The sequence below is a fragment of the Theropithecus gelada genome, chromosome 4 (genome assembly GCF_003255815.1).
Source record: "Theropithecus gelada isolate Dixy chromosome 4, Tgel_1.0, whole genome shotgun sequence".
Taxonomy (NCBI): domain Eukaryota; kingdom Metazoa; phylum Chordata; class Mammalia; order Primates; family Cercopithecidae; genus Theropithecus; species Theropithecus gelada.
This window is the reverse complement of record NC_037671.1, coordinates 169,189,685-169,203,152: the sequence shown is the minus strand read 5'-3', so window position 1 is coordinate 169,203,152 and position 13,468 is coordinate 169,189,685. Positions and strand designations below refer to the sequence as shown.

Sequence of the window (13,468 nt, the reverse complement as noted above, 5' to 3'; positions counted from 1 at the left end):
ATCTTCCACCCAAAGGACTATTTGTCCTCTGGTATTTTCCCCTTTGCTAACTCCACAGAGAATGACAGAGACTAGAGCCAAAAATCAAGAAAGGCTGTGACTGGCCAGAAGCAGTAGGCTGTGTCTCTTACAATTAGCCTTCCCTTGACAGGGCTCTGAGATGCTAACCTGGGGTCCAGAGGAGCTCTACCTCACAGCCCAGGGTCCCATCCCTGAAAACTACAAAACAAGAGATAGAAGAGCTGTATGAATACAATTAATACAGTGCAAAATGTGTAAGGGACAGAATTAGGCACAAAATGAAAAAGAATCACCCAGCAGCAATGGAATAAAATGCCTTGTTAATTAGGAGATTGGGCACTCCATAGAGGTCAAATGCAGGGTTTCTAGAGTCAGATCATCTGAGTTCAAATGCCAGCTCTGGCACTTCCAGACTCCATAGCCTTTATCATTGAAGAAACATTTATTGCTCACCTATTATGAGCCAGGCATTCGGCTCAGTACCAGGGAAGTATTGGTCCCTGCTCTCGGGGAGTTAATTATAGTGCAGCAGTCCCCAACCTTTTTGGCACCAGGAACCAGTTTCATGGAAGACAATTTTTCCAAGGGATGAGGGGAATGGTTTTGGGATGAAACTATTCCACCTCAGATCATCAGGCATTAGATTCTCATAAGGAGTGTGCAACCTAGATCCCATGTGCAGTTCACCACAGGGTCTCGCTCTTATGAGAATCTAATGCTGCCGCTGACCTGATAGGAGGCAGAGCTCAGGTGGTAGTGCTTGCTCAGCCACCACTCACCTCCTGCTGTGCCACCTGGTTCCTAACAGGCAACGGACTGGTACCAGTCCAGGCCCTGGGGGTTGGGGACCCCTGTTCTAGTGGGAAGTCTATTAAAGAACACACAGTACAAGAAAAGGTGCCAGAGAGTGGTAAGAACAACACAGGGAACGTAAATACAGTGATGCAGTCAAGAGTGACTGTGAGAGCTACTTTCTAAAGTCAGCAAGGAAGATCTCAGAAGAGGTGACATTAGGCCTACATCTAAATGACAAGAAGGAACCAGCCAGGCAAAGATGGAAGAAGAGAGATGTGCGAAGGCCCTGAGGCAGACACACTGGGCCTTTGGAGAAATGGAAAGAAGGCCAGTGCCACAAATCACTTCAGTATGGCTCACTTTTATCAACTGCAAAATGGTGGTTGTGAAGATGAAACTGTTAGCACCACATCTGCACACAGAATGTGTTCAATAAGTATAAGTTGCTAGAATCGTCATCATCATCATCACCAGTGAGACGCCATCATTGGAGGTGTGCAAACAGAGACTGGGTGAGCACATCACAGGCATGGCTGGGTTATAGGGCCTCTAAGGTTCCCTCAACAATTAGACCCTAGGATTAGATAAGAAGAGAAAATGCAAAGGAAGAAATGATAAAATTATTACACGCAGGTTTCCAGCCCAAGGTCTCTTAAAGAACACATTGAATTATCCAAAAATGTGAAGCTTGCCCAACTATTTCATTCATCAAATAGTTCTTTCCCAACTGAGGGTCTATAATCCCAAACTGTCAAGAACTCCACATGGAGCCAGCTGACACACTGTCCTTAGCCCTGAGGTCTACTCTTTCTATGGTGCTCTGGACTAAAACCACAACAACACTGACAGCAACAGAAAAGGATGACTTATTCTATGTTACTAGGTTTAATGTATGCTAATTATTGAATGAAACAGCAGTGAGGATATTCTTCGATTGCATATGTATCCCAAACCATTTTATTATTTCATGTTTAATATGTTCCAAGCAGAACTTTCTGCATCACATACTCTACAGGTAATAAATTTCACTTTTTAAAAATTCTTACCCTTGGCCTATTGTTTCAAAATATTTACTAACTTGTTGAGCTTTCTGAAGCCTACTAATTAAGGCTGTTAATAATACAGTCCTTGATGATGAACTTGGCATATGGGCCTTTAAGTTAGAGAAAGGCAAGTCTACTTTTACCCAACACCAAATCCTTGATCATTATAGATCAAATTCTTTCCAGTTCCTTTCTAAAACTCACCCAAACCCAAGGCAAGTATACTACAACCATAAATAAATACATGGCTTTGTATTTTCAAACTACTTCATTACCTACCCTTGATAACTTCCTATTTGTTTAGATGGTGGGAATGGCTTTAAAATTATAAAATTTAAAAAATTATAATATTCACAAATGGCATGAAACAAAGTAATACTAAGTGAGGGCAATAAAAAAAATCACAATAATTTAACATAAAATGCATATATATTTTTATTATGGCAATTTTATTATGCCAGGCTTTTGGATTGTCCAAACTCAAGGATCTGGACAGCGGAAATCACACTCTCCATCTCCCCACTCTCATCTACTTTCCCCCCAAAAAAAGAAACCTGGAAGAGCAGATGAGGATCAAAATTTTCTTATAGGAAAGTGTTCCCTTTTAAAAAATGGAAAAACAACAAATTTGGCATAGAGTATGTAGACAGAGGATCTTTAAAATACATATATTATATGTAGACAATTCCTATGACTTAATCTAAACTAAAAATCCCTTAAAATATGTAAATTTTGGAGTCCCATGAAATACTACCTCTGTATACTAAGCATCTGCATTAAAAGAATCAAAAAAAGTCCCTGAGAGGAAGCCAGATTGGGGCTAATGGGCTCATTCAAATCCAAATTTATCTACTGGCTTTTGCAACATAATTCAGCCAAAAGAATGTGATTCATATCTGAGCTATGTAACAACACATTTTCAATGTGTTTTGAAGTAGACGCCACCACAAAAAAAAGTAATAGTCATAACCTTGGCATCTAAACATCCTAAGCAATTTGATAATCTTTAAAAATATAAGAACTTAGTAATGTGGATTCATTGAAGAACTTTAGAAAATATAAATCATCAAAAAAAATAGTAATAATCTCAAACACCAAGATGACCACTATTAACATTTATTGTATACTTCACTAATTTTTTAAAAAATATTTTTCACAAAAACGACTTCATATAATACATACTTGTTTACTTACTATATCAAGAACACATTTCTATGTTCCTACACACACACACACGCACAAACACACACACACAACTGTATCACTTTTTATGAATGCTTAATCTTCCACTTTATGGATATAACCTAATTTAGTGAGCTCTACTGGAATCATGTATGATCTGTTCAGATGTGCTAGAGTAAAGAAACAGAATAGGTTTAAACAACTATTTCCCAAAGCTATTTGACTATAACATCCTTTTGTGAATTACACATTTACAATCCTAGAACTTTTGATCTTTTCAAAATACTTTGGGAAATAACGATCTAACCAATTCCTAATATTAGATTTTCATGGTGTTTACAATGTTTTCTATTATAAATGATACTGTGATCAATTTCTTAAGTATACCTTTTTATGTATTGCCTAGGGAAAAACTCTAGAAATAGAATTACTCAGTTAATTGGTATGCATGTGTTAAAAATATGTTATCATTTTTGCCAAACTGTTCTCCAGCAATATTTGAGGTTTGTCAGCCTTTTTAAAAGATAATTTTAAATTTAAATAGTTTGGGAGTTTATATGTCCAATATATATACACAGTAATTCTGAAATTAGATAATTACTCTTTTATGGACATGGTTAAAGTACAAGTTATAAATATCAAAGGTCTTACTAGAATGAAGGTTGACTCAGAAAACTATTTAGGAATATACTTCCTCACAAATTAAGGAAAATGGCAAGTATGGAGACATTAAATCGTCTCTCTTCCATTTTCCTCTGTTATATTTACATATGTCTGAATATGTATTCCATACTCCTAAGAAGATATTAATAATCCCTTACATTTTTATACCACTAAAACATTTAAAACAAAAAGAACTTTACAGGAAGAGAACATCCTCAAAGCATATTTTAAAACAAGATACTAAGCTATACCTTCAAAAGACCCATCAAGCTACTCAATAGTTGCTACATATTTACAGCCAAATCTATAATAACTAAAATCTTTATCAATCAATCAACACAGGTATCATGGAGGAAAATGTGTATTCTAAGATAGTTAATTTAGATCTTCTTTTCACTGTGTATTTCTACAGTTTCACATAATAAGAAGTAAGCTCCTAACATAACATAAAGATGGTTCACACAGCAAATACAGGCTTTGGGTTCCTTTTTTGTCTTTAAAGTGACACTGGATGTAATTTTATACCTCAAAGTAACTTTTCAAAGTTACTTAAGTATAGTGTTCACACTCAGGGTGGAGTTCTGTGTAATTTTCAAAGCTGAGAAGTGTTCTGCCTGTTCAAAAATATCTCCCCTTTGAGTTTGTCTCAGAATCATATTTGAAGCTTTTTAAAAATACAGAAATTTGTCTTCAATGGGTCTGGAATGGAGCCAATGCATCTGCGTTTTTTAAAACTCCCCAGTTGATTCATCTGTACAGCCAGAGTCAAAAAGCACTCAGTTATATAAAAAGATTGGAGGAGGGGGTGGTATCCTGAGGACCCCGATTTAACTGTTCACATGAAAACCATGAATCTGAGTCTGGTTTATTAGATTACCTAGGTGAAAATTTTACCTTGAGAAGGTTCATAAGATGTTTCAAGGTAGGACACCTGTTGGCCTATCAATGGCTACCAACAGGGATGGGGGTGAGGATATATGGTAATGAAATCAAACTGTGAAAGGATCCTTCCTGCCAGAAACTGTGGCACTTCCTACATTAAGCATATAATCCCTTCATTTTCCAAAAAATAGAAAGAAAAATGCTCAGTTATATTTTGTTTTAATGGAGTAGTCTTCCAAATGAACAACCTTTAGCTATAAGCAGCAGTTTCACTAAGCAATGCCAGTCGACATACAGTGAGACAAAATTCTGTTAAGAAAGGATAGGACACTCAGAGATATTATGCCTTTTACATATACCTTTTACAAAATTATAGTCATTTGTCAGAATTCAGTTTCTCGAAAGAACTTCACCTCCAAGAAGTGCTTGCAAGAACAATGCAGATCAATATAAGAAATATAGGTTTTCTAAATACATAAAAATCCATAACTGTCTTGAGCTTCCTTTACCTACCAGATCTGGACTTAATGATATCACTGAATTCGTTCTGCCCATTGTCAGGACTGGCTTCATGTTCTCCATACTTGGCCATCTTGCCTGAGTTTCAAGATAATCCAAAAACTTTACCAAGTCCTCTTTCTAAGACTTTCAACTTCCTACGATGGTTCAGCTTGACTCAATACCTAAAAGGGAAAGGGAAAGTACTGACTTGAAAAAACATATTTATATCTTTTATATACAATTATGCATAGTAACTATTCATTCACCAAATATTGAGTGCCTATCACGTGTAAAGCACTGAGCCAGGGAATGGGGTTATGACTATCAACAAGAGACATAACCTCTGCCATTATAGAGCTTACACACACTAAGCAATTAATTATACAATGAATTATTTCATTACAATACTGATAGACTACAAATCATACAAAGGAGAAGTATAGAAGAAGCAAAGGAGAAGCATATTCTACTAAGTACTAAGAGCATACAGCAGAGGAATCTGACCTGTCCTGGGCAATTAGAGAAGGCTTTCTTGAAGAGACATTTGAGCCAAGACTTTAAAGATGATAAGAATTTAATTAGCCAAAAAGGGAAACACAAAGAGAAAAGGTAAGAGCTTCCCATGCAAAGTGGCAGAAGGAATCATGGAGCAGTCAAAGAGTGGAGCACAAGCCAGTATTTCTGGAAGGAAAACAGCCAAGAGACAAGTGTACCTGTTGAACCAGGTGAGGAAGCTGGGCAGGACCAGGGACAGGACCATGGAGAATAGGTCAAGGGTTTGTGTCTTTATCTGAAGAGCAATGGGGAGCCAGTAGATGGTTTGAAAGAGGGAACCAACATTGTCAAATTGGCCTTTTTAAAAGATCATCAAGGGCCGGGCGCGGTGGCTCACACTTGTAATCCCAGCACTTTGGGAGACCGAGGCGGGTGGATCACGAGGTCAGGAGTTCGAGACCAGCCTGGCCAGCATGGTGAAACTCCGTCTCTACTAAAAATACCAAAAAAAACTTAGCCAGGCATGGTGGTGTGCACCTGTAATCCCAGCTACTCAGGAGGCTAATGCAGGAGAACTGCTTGAACCTGAGAGGTGGAAGTTGCAGTGAGCTGAGGTCATGCCACTGCACTCCACCCTGGGCAACAAGAGTGAGACTCCATCTCAAAAAAAAAAGAAAAGAAAAGAAAAGAAAAATCATGGCTTGTAGGCAGACCATGGTAATATGTGGGGAACCAGTGAAGACTATGGCAGAATATAGCAAAATGCTAATTAAGGAACCTAGGCCATGGGTATATGAATGTTGAATGAAAATTTCTTGCAAGTTTTCTGTATGCCTGAGAATGTTTTCATAGTAATATGTTGGGGAAAAATTCCTAACCTTAACCAAGTGATCAAAATTAACATAACCAATCATGGGGCATCATGCAATTCAATGGAAAATTACCACATCATCTACACAATATCCTTGCCAAGATGTTGAACATGAATCTTCTCATAAGCAGACAAATCTAGACTGTGGCTAGTTTTCAAAACAAATGACCTGGTCTCTTCAAAACTGTCAGTGTCTTGAAAACCAAAATTACCTGGGAGAGGGGGAACTTTGTGAATTAAAGGAGACTAAACAGACATAACAACCAAATGTAATCTTTGATTGAATTCAGAATTTTAAAATAAAACATTTTGAGGATCATTTGAAAAATCTGAATTTGGACTATGTAATAGACAATATTATTGTATCAATGTTAAATTTCTTTAACATTAGTTAATGGTATTGTAGCAGGAGAATGTCTTTGTAAGAGATATGGTGAAATATTTAGCAATGAAGTGTGATGGCATCTTTAACTTAAGTTCAAACAGAATAGCATATATCTGTCTATATTGATACATATATATTTAGTTTGATATATGTATGTAGATGTATATATGCATATACACACAGACAGGCAGAAAGATGCAGCAAATACTGTAAAATAAGTGGGAAAACTAGGCCGGGCACGGTGGCTCACGCCTCTAATCCCAGCACTTAGGGAGGCCAAGGCAGGTGGATCACCTGACTTCAGGAGTTCGAGACCAGCCTGGCCAACATGGTGAAACCCCGTCTCCACTAAAAGAAAATACAAAAATTAGCTGGGTGTGGTGGCGGGTGCCTCTAATCCCAGCACTTAGGGAGGCTGAGGCAGGAGAATCACTTGAATCCAGGAGGCGGAGGCTATAGTGAGCCAAAATTGCGCTATTACACTCCAGCCTGGGTGACAAGAGCGAAATTCCATCTCAAAAAAAAAATAAAGTAAGTGGGAAAACTAGTTTAAGGGCATCTGGGGCTAGGCGAGGTAGCTCACACCTGTAATCACAGTAATTTGGGAAGCTGAAGCAAGAGGATTACTTGAGCCCAGAAGTTTGAGACCAGCCTAGGCAACATGGTGAGACTTTGTCTCTACTCCATGTAAATAAAAATTTTAAAGAATAAAATAAAAAGGACATCTGGGTGTTTATTGTGCTATTCTTTCTATTGTAATATTATAGGCAGGAAACAATTGTGGTCTAAACAAGAATAGATGGAAAGAAATGGGTGAATATGTGGGATTTTTAGATATCAAAGAAAGTCAATAGGATTTGGGAACTGATTGGATATGAGGGATTCATATCCAATGTGCAAAATGTACAAAACGACTCCCCAGTTTTGGCTTCGGCAGTTAGGTGAAGTGTGAGTCATTGAGCTGGGGAACACTGAGGATAGTGGGCTGGGAGAAAGGAATCATCAATGTGGTTTGGACTCGCAGAGCTTGAGGTGCCTCTGAGTTATATAAGCAGAGATGACAAAAAGAATGTTGGGCTCAGCATGGTGGCTCATGCCTGTAATCCCAGCTCTTTGGAAGACTGAGGCAGGCAGATCACTTGAGGTCCAGAGTTCAAGACCAACCCGGCTAACACTTGAGATCAGGAGTTTGAGACCAGTCTGCCTAACATGGCGAAACCTTGTCTCTACTAAAAATATAAAAATTAGCCAGGCATGGTGGCAAACATCTGCAATCCCAGCTACTCAGGAGGCTGAGGCAGGGAAATTCAGGAGATTCAGGTTGAATTCAGGAGGTGGAGGTTGCAGTGAGTCGAGATCGCTGCCACTGCACTCCAGCCTTGACGAACGAGTGGGTAAGACTTCATCTCAAAAAAAAAGAGAGAGAGAATTGGATATAAAGAATTGGATCATCAATCTGACAGATTTTATGACAGTCTAAGAAACTTTTTTCATTTTTTAATAGCTCTACTACTGCTAAAAATTTATGGATTATTATGTGATTACATTCTTTCATTCAACTACATAACTATAAAGGATTTGCTAAATTCTTAAGTGTATTTTATTATATTCAAGAACCAAAAACTTTGTTCAGAAGAATGTCTATAAAAGTTTATTATGGAAAATTAAGTTTGCCCAAGGAAAAATTCTCTTTCCTGGAAAGATCTACAGTGTATCACTTTGGAGTGGTAAGTCTAATGCTTTTCTTCACAATTGGTCTTAGCCAAGATCTCCACTTCTATGCTTCCCAAAGCCTTTATTCACCCATAAAAGAGAAAAGTAAACTGTTTACACACTACTATATTCCATTTGCACATTATCAGTAATATTTCTTCACTATAATGTTTCACTTGACACTCTCCTCAAGGTGATTTTTCAAATTTTCTCTTCTTGATAATGAAAAGCCCTTACAGGTTGCCAAAGATACAGCAGAAAAGGTGATCAGAGTACAGGGGAAAATGGGGAGAAAGAAGAATAACAGAAGGCTATTTAAGTACTGATAGCCACTGAGGTTACTTGTTGCCATTAATGGCCAGAGGAATTTGAGTAAACTTAAGGCAGACGATGACTCCTTCTAATTGCCAAATGCAGCATCTTTGGTTTTCAGGAGACAGAATCAAAGTTTCACCACGAACAATGTATCCCAGTGTGACTCTCCCTCTTCCACACCTATAAAACGGAGGGAACACCATCTTCACAGAAGGCTAGGTGAGAAACTGAGAATTAATGAATGAGATGTTGCTTTAGAAGCTTTAAGCCCTATATAAATGCAATTTATTGTTACCTCTGCCCTAGATTTCCCTTCCCTCAAAATGATATTCTGTAAAGTTTAGCCAGATGTTCTTACTGAAACCGATCCAGTCAAATCGATATTCACTAACTCTCCCTTCAGAATGCTTCCGGCTGTCATATGGACCACAAGGCAAGAGTGTATGAAATAAACATAAAGTGTTTAAAAAATAAACATAAGGTGATGGCCTTAAAGACAAAACTAATGTTTTAATTTTTTAAGATTTAGGAATTACACAGTGAATATATGTATATAATTTTTATTTTGTACTATATTTTACGCATATAGCACATATATATCCAACAGTGTGCATTATGATGGAAATGCTGTGTAAATGGAAACACTATTCATTAACTTACTCTAGGAACCAAAACCTAAGAATGCTCAAGACAGTAGAAAAGGAAGCCAAGCGGACAAGAGTTTCCTGCTCTGCTTGAAACACAGTAAGAGAAAACTGTGAGTGCCAAGAACTACCATTTACAAAAAAAAAAGGCGCTCCAGGGAAGGTTAATACTACTGTGATTAATACTGTTTACAGGGCCAATAAATTTTAGGTAAACACCCAAAGGAGAGTTAAAGTGTTGTCTCATCGGTCCCATAAAGGCTGATAAAAGGGGCAGGGAATGATTCCACGTTAACCCTGGCCGTCACCGCAGAAGTACCTACAAGCTTTGCATTCCTCCAGCTCTCCCCTGACCCTGAGCTATCTGCAGGCTGCGTCTCCCATGCCCACAGCCAACGAACCGGGAGGACCCAGATCGACTTCCTGAGGCCGGTGCAATTTACAAAGGAATGGATGCTGTCGCTGCCGCCCGGTAGGCAGGCCGGGAGCTCCGGATCAGACCTAGGGAATCCGGCCTCCCCAGCGCTCAGTGCGCTCTGGCAGCCGCGACCGCTGCACTGACCCTCCCAACCGCGGCATGGGGAACTGGCCCGCAAGGCCCTGGTGATCCAGGTGATCTGAAGGCTGGGAAAGAGGAGGCCCTGTCCTAGACACCTCAGAGAGCGGGGTCGTGGAGTTAGAACACGGGCTCTGCAGTTCATTGTAAAACAAAGTGCTGGTCCCACGGCTCTCTGGGAGGTCGGGCAACGTTTTCTCCCTCCTCCTTGAAAAACGCACGGAATGAGTCCCTTTCGTAATCTGAGGCTTGGAGAAAAAAATCCCTTTGAACAACCTGCGATCTAAAAGTTGCACAGCCTTCAGTTGGTGCTTTGTTGGTTTTTAAGTGGCCTTGAGCAACCAGAGCCTCGGACCCCGGGCCGAAGAGGGGCATGGATTACCTTCTCAGTTGCAGCAAGAGATCCCCAGAGTCCGGAAAAGGACAGCCCGCGACTGCGCCGGACTACACACCAATGGGGCGCCCCCCTCCTCCTGTCCCCTCAGCCTCTCCACGGCCGCTGGCAGGGAGCTTGGCGATCGCGCCACACTCTCCGGAGTCCCACCCTTGGGAGCAGCAACCACCCAGAGGTCAAGCATGCTCCCCGCTGGGCGGCTAGCTGGGAAGCGCTTTGCTGGCCGCCGACCACACAGTCACCCTCTGCCCACCCTCTCCTGTGGACACCGCCGGGGCCCCGCCTTCCCCGGGCCCGGGTGTCTGTGACAGACTCTCCTAGGAGGCCACGTCCCCTCTTGCAAATCACTGGCCCAGCGCCCTGCACCACGCGATGCACGGAGGGCAACCCTGTCACCCCGGTGGGGAGGAGGATTGGGGAGCAGGGAGGCAGTACAGAGCCGGTCAGAGAAGTTTGAATTGTTCACAACTAGTACGGATCCGAGCTCTCCACGCCTCCGGCATTCTCTCTCGCACCGCAGGAAGCTAAACTGAGGCCCCGAGGAAAGGGCACGCAAAAGTTACTCCCATCTTCGACTCTGGGACTTGGGAAGGAGCTCGGGACGCCGATCCCACGCGGAAGAACCGCAGAAAGCCATCCTCCTCCCGGTCCCCGCCCCATTCCCTCGGGGGCTGTAGTCACATTACCAGCCCTAGGCTTCAATAATGCATGGGCTTACCTGGTGCCCGCGGGCCGCCTCGCCTGCCGGCCGCCACCGCCGCACCCCGAGCTGGCCAAGGGCTCCTCTAGGAGTTTGAGACGCAGTAATCGCGGGGGTGTGTGCGAGTGTGAGTTTAGTGGTGCGATGTATTTTTTTAAAAAATAAAACTTGGAGAAGCAGACAAGATCCGAAATTAAAGAAAAAAAAAAAAAAAAGAAAGAAAGAAAGAAAAATAAATTGACACCCGACTGAAAACGCCCCTTACTTGTGCAATCTTCCTGCCTGGTAGTTCCGCCAAAAACAAAACAGTCAAAGCGCAAACCTGGAATGGGCGCGCAGGCACCAAGTTTGCCAAACGCCACAGAGTTTTCCGTCTGCAGAAATGACCCAAAAGAAGGGGGGCGCCGCTCCTCGTGATCCCCCAATCGGCTTCTGGAGCCAGAGGCTCCTCCTCGCCCCTCGGCGGGAGAAAGCCCGCGGCCGGCTGCTGCTGCCCGCTTCCCTCCTCCGAGGAAAAACGACTCCACAACTTTGTGCGCCAGAGCGCCTAGCTCCTCCGGCTCCTCCTCCTCCTCCTCCCTGCTGCGGGCCTGCCCCTTTGTTGGAGCCCAGCGCAGGCGGAGGAGGAGGGAGGGTGGGGCGCAGGACCGCTGGATCGCTCGTTGCCGCCCCAACTCCCCGGGAACAGGCTCGCCTCCGGGCAGCCGGGGGTCCGCTCTCCCCAGGAGAAGGGAGCAGATCAGCGCCAGCCCTCCGACCCGCGCCTCTGCAGCGCTCCGGCTCCCCTTTGGCTCTCTCGCCCGGCCGCCGCCGGCCCAGCAACTTTGTTCCGGGAGATCAGCCCCACTACGCTCCAGGGTCAGCGTCGGCCGGGCCTCGGCAGTGACCGCGGTCACCGTGTCGGGAACTTGGCGCCCCAAGTCACCTGACCGCGCGCCCCGTCAATCAGCGCAGGCCCTGCGCACCCTCCCAGCCCGCAGCAGCCGGGCTCGGCGCTTGGCTGGCCTGGGGCGCGCTCTCCAGTGTGAACCGTGCGTGCCGGGAGCCGGAGTCCGGAGACCTAAGCCCGAATGGATGCCTCGAGCAGACACAATTCCCCTTATTCAGATTATCTGAAAATGTGAGTCACGTCCCCCTAGGCAAAACAGGTCTCTAGTTAGGGCGATTTTTTTTTAAGAGATAAATTCCAGTCTGCCTTCCAGCTCACCCCATCTCAGTTTGATGACGTTGCTGATTTTTTTAACCCTAGTTCCAACCGTACATTTATTTTACATTATTTCTCTAGTGTCGTTTTTAATATTAAAAAAGAAGTTTTCTCTTACATTAGTTTGTATTACAAGTAGTGTTTGTGCTGACCTTATTTTTCTGTTTTCCAATATGCACACACAAACGCACATGGGGAAGCTTGAGAGATTGACCAAAAACTATCTGGGAAGAAATGAGCTCATGATGTGTGTGCATTTTTCTTATTTACACATTTCATTGCTCGTGTGTTCCTGTGATTGTTTTACACGATCAGCACACGTGGGAGGGGAAAGAAAACAACAACCTGAGTTCCTAGTTCGTATTAACAGAGAAAAACATGGTTGATACTCGAGCGTCGGCTTATTGCTGGCTTAATATTTGAGTTAATTTACACGGCAGTAAAGATTAAACCACTAGGGGCCTTAAAGGAATTTTCAGAAAGAGTTTACTCGTCTTTTGTTTTAGTGAAAGTTTCCCCCATCCATCCCTAAGTGCTCCAGGGAGGGGGCAGGTAGGAGATTCCCAAAAGAGACTCTTCCTTATAAGGTTTCTAGGACAGCTTCCTTCCTTTTGATGACTTTCTACGTATAAGCCAAATGAAATCCAAAGGATTAACTTGAAATGGGTATGATTTTACTCATTCACTTCATTCATTCATTTTACAAGCATCAGTTTATGGCTGTCAGGTCTGCTGGTTCTATGGATAATGCAAAGATAAATCTGATAGTGATCTTACCCTTAAAGAACTTGGAATGTAGTAGGTGAGATAAGGTATGTAAAGAAGTAAGTATATACAACATCCGGGAGATAAATGCCATAAGAAAAGAACAGATCAAGTGCTAGCTGAGTATGGTCACATAGAGGGACGCCAGGGTTTGTTTTTTGTTTGTTTGTTTGTTTTTAATTTTTTGACAGAGTCTCTCTCTGTTGCCCAAGCTGCAGTGCAGTAGCGCGATCTCGCCCACTGCAAGCTCCGCCTCCCGGGTTCAGGCCATTCTCCTGCCTCTGCCTCTCTAGTAGCTGGGACTACAGGCGCCCACCACCACGCCCGTCTAATTTTTTG

The 13,468-nt window shown here is 42.5% G+C and overlaps 1 protein-coding gene across 2 annotated transcripts in view; it reads right to left on the bottom strand.

Moving 5' to 3' along the window:
- Positions 1 to 11,243, bottom strand: part of UTRN (utrophin) — a 581,550-nt gene extending 570,307 nt beyond the window's left edge. Inside the window, exons 1-2 of one of the 2 annotated variants that reach the window (XM_025381643.1) lie at positions 11,179 to 11,243; positions 5,100 to 5,269 (exon numbers count right to left, since the gene is read on the bottom strand). In XM_025381643.1, coding sequence (XP_025237428.1) covers positions 5,100 to 5,178 — 79 coding nt within the window. In that variant the 5' untranslated portion in view covers positions 5,179 to 5,269; positions 11,179 to 11,243. Of the gene's footprint in view, positions 1 to 5,099; positions 5,270 to 10,448; positions 10,667 to 11,178 lie in introns of those variants that run through there. The other variant, XM_025381644.1, reaches the window with a different exon arrangement.
- Positions 11,244 to 13,468: the final 2,225 nt, after the last annotated feature.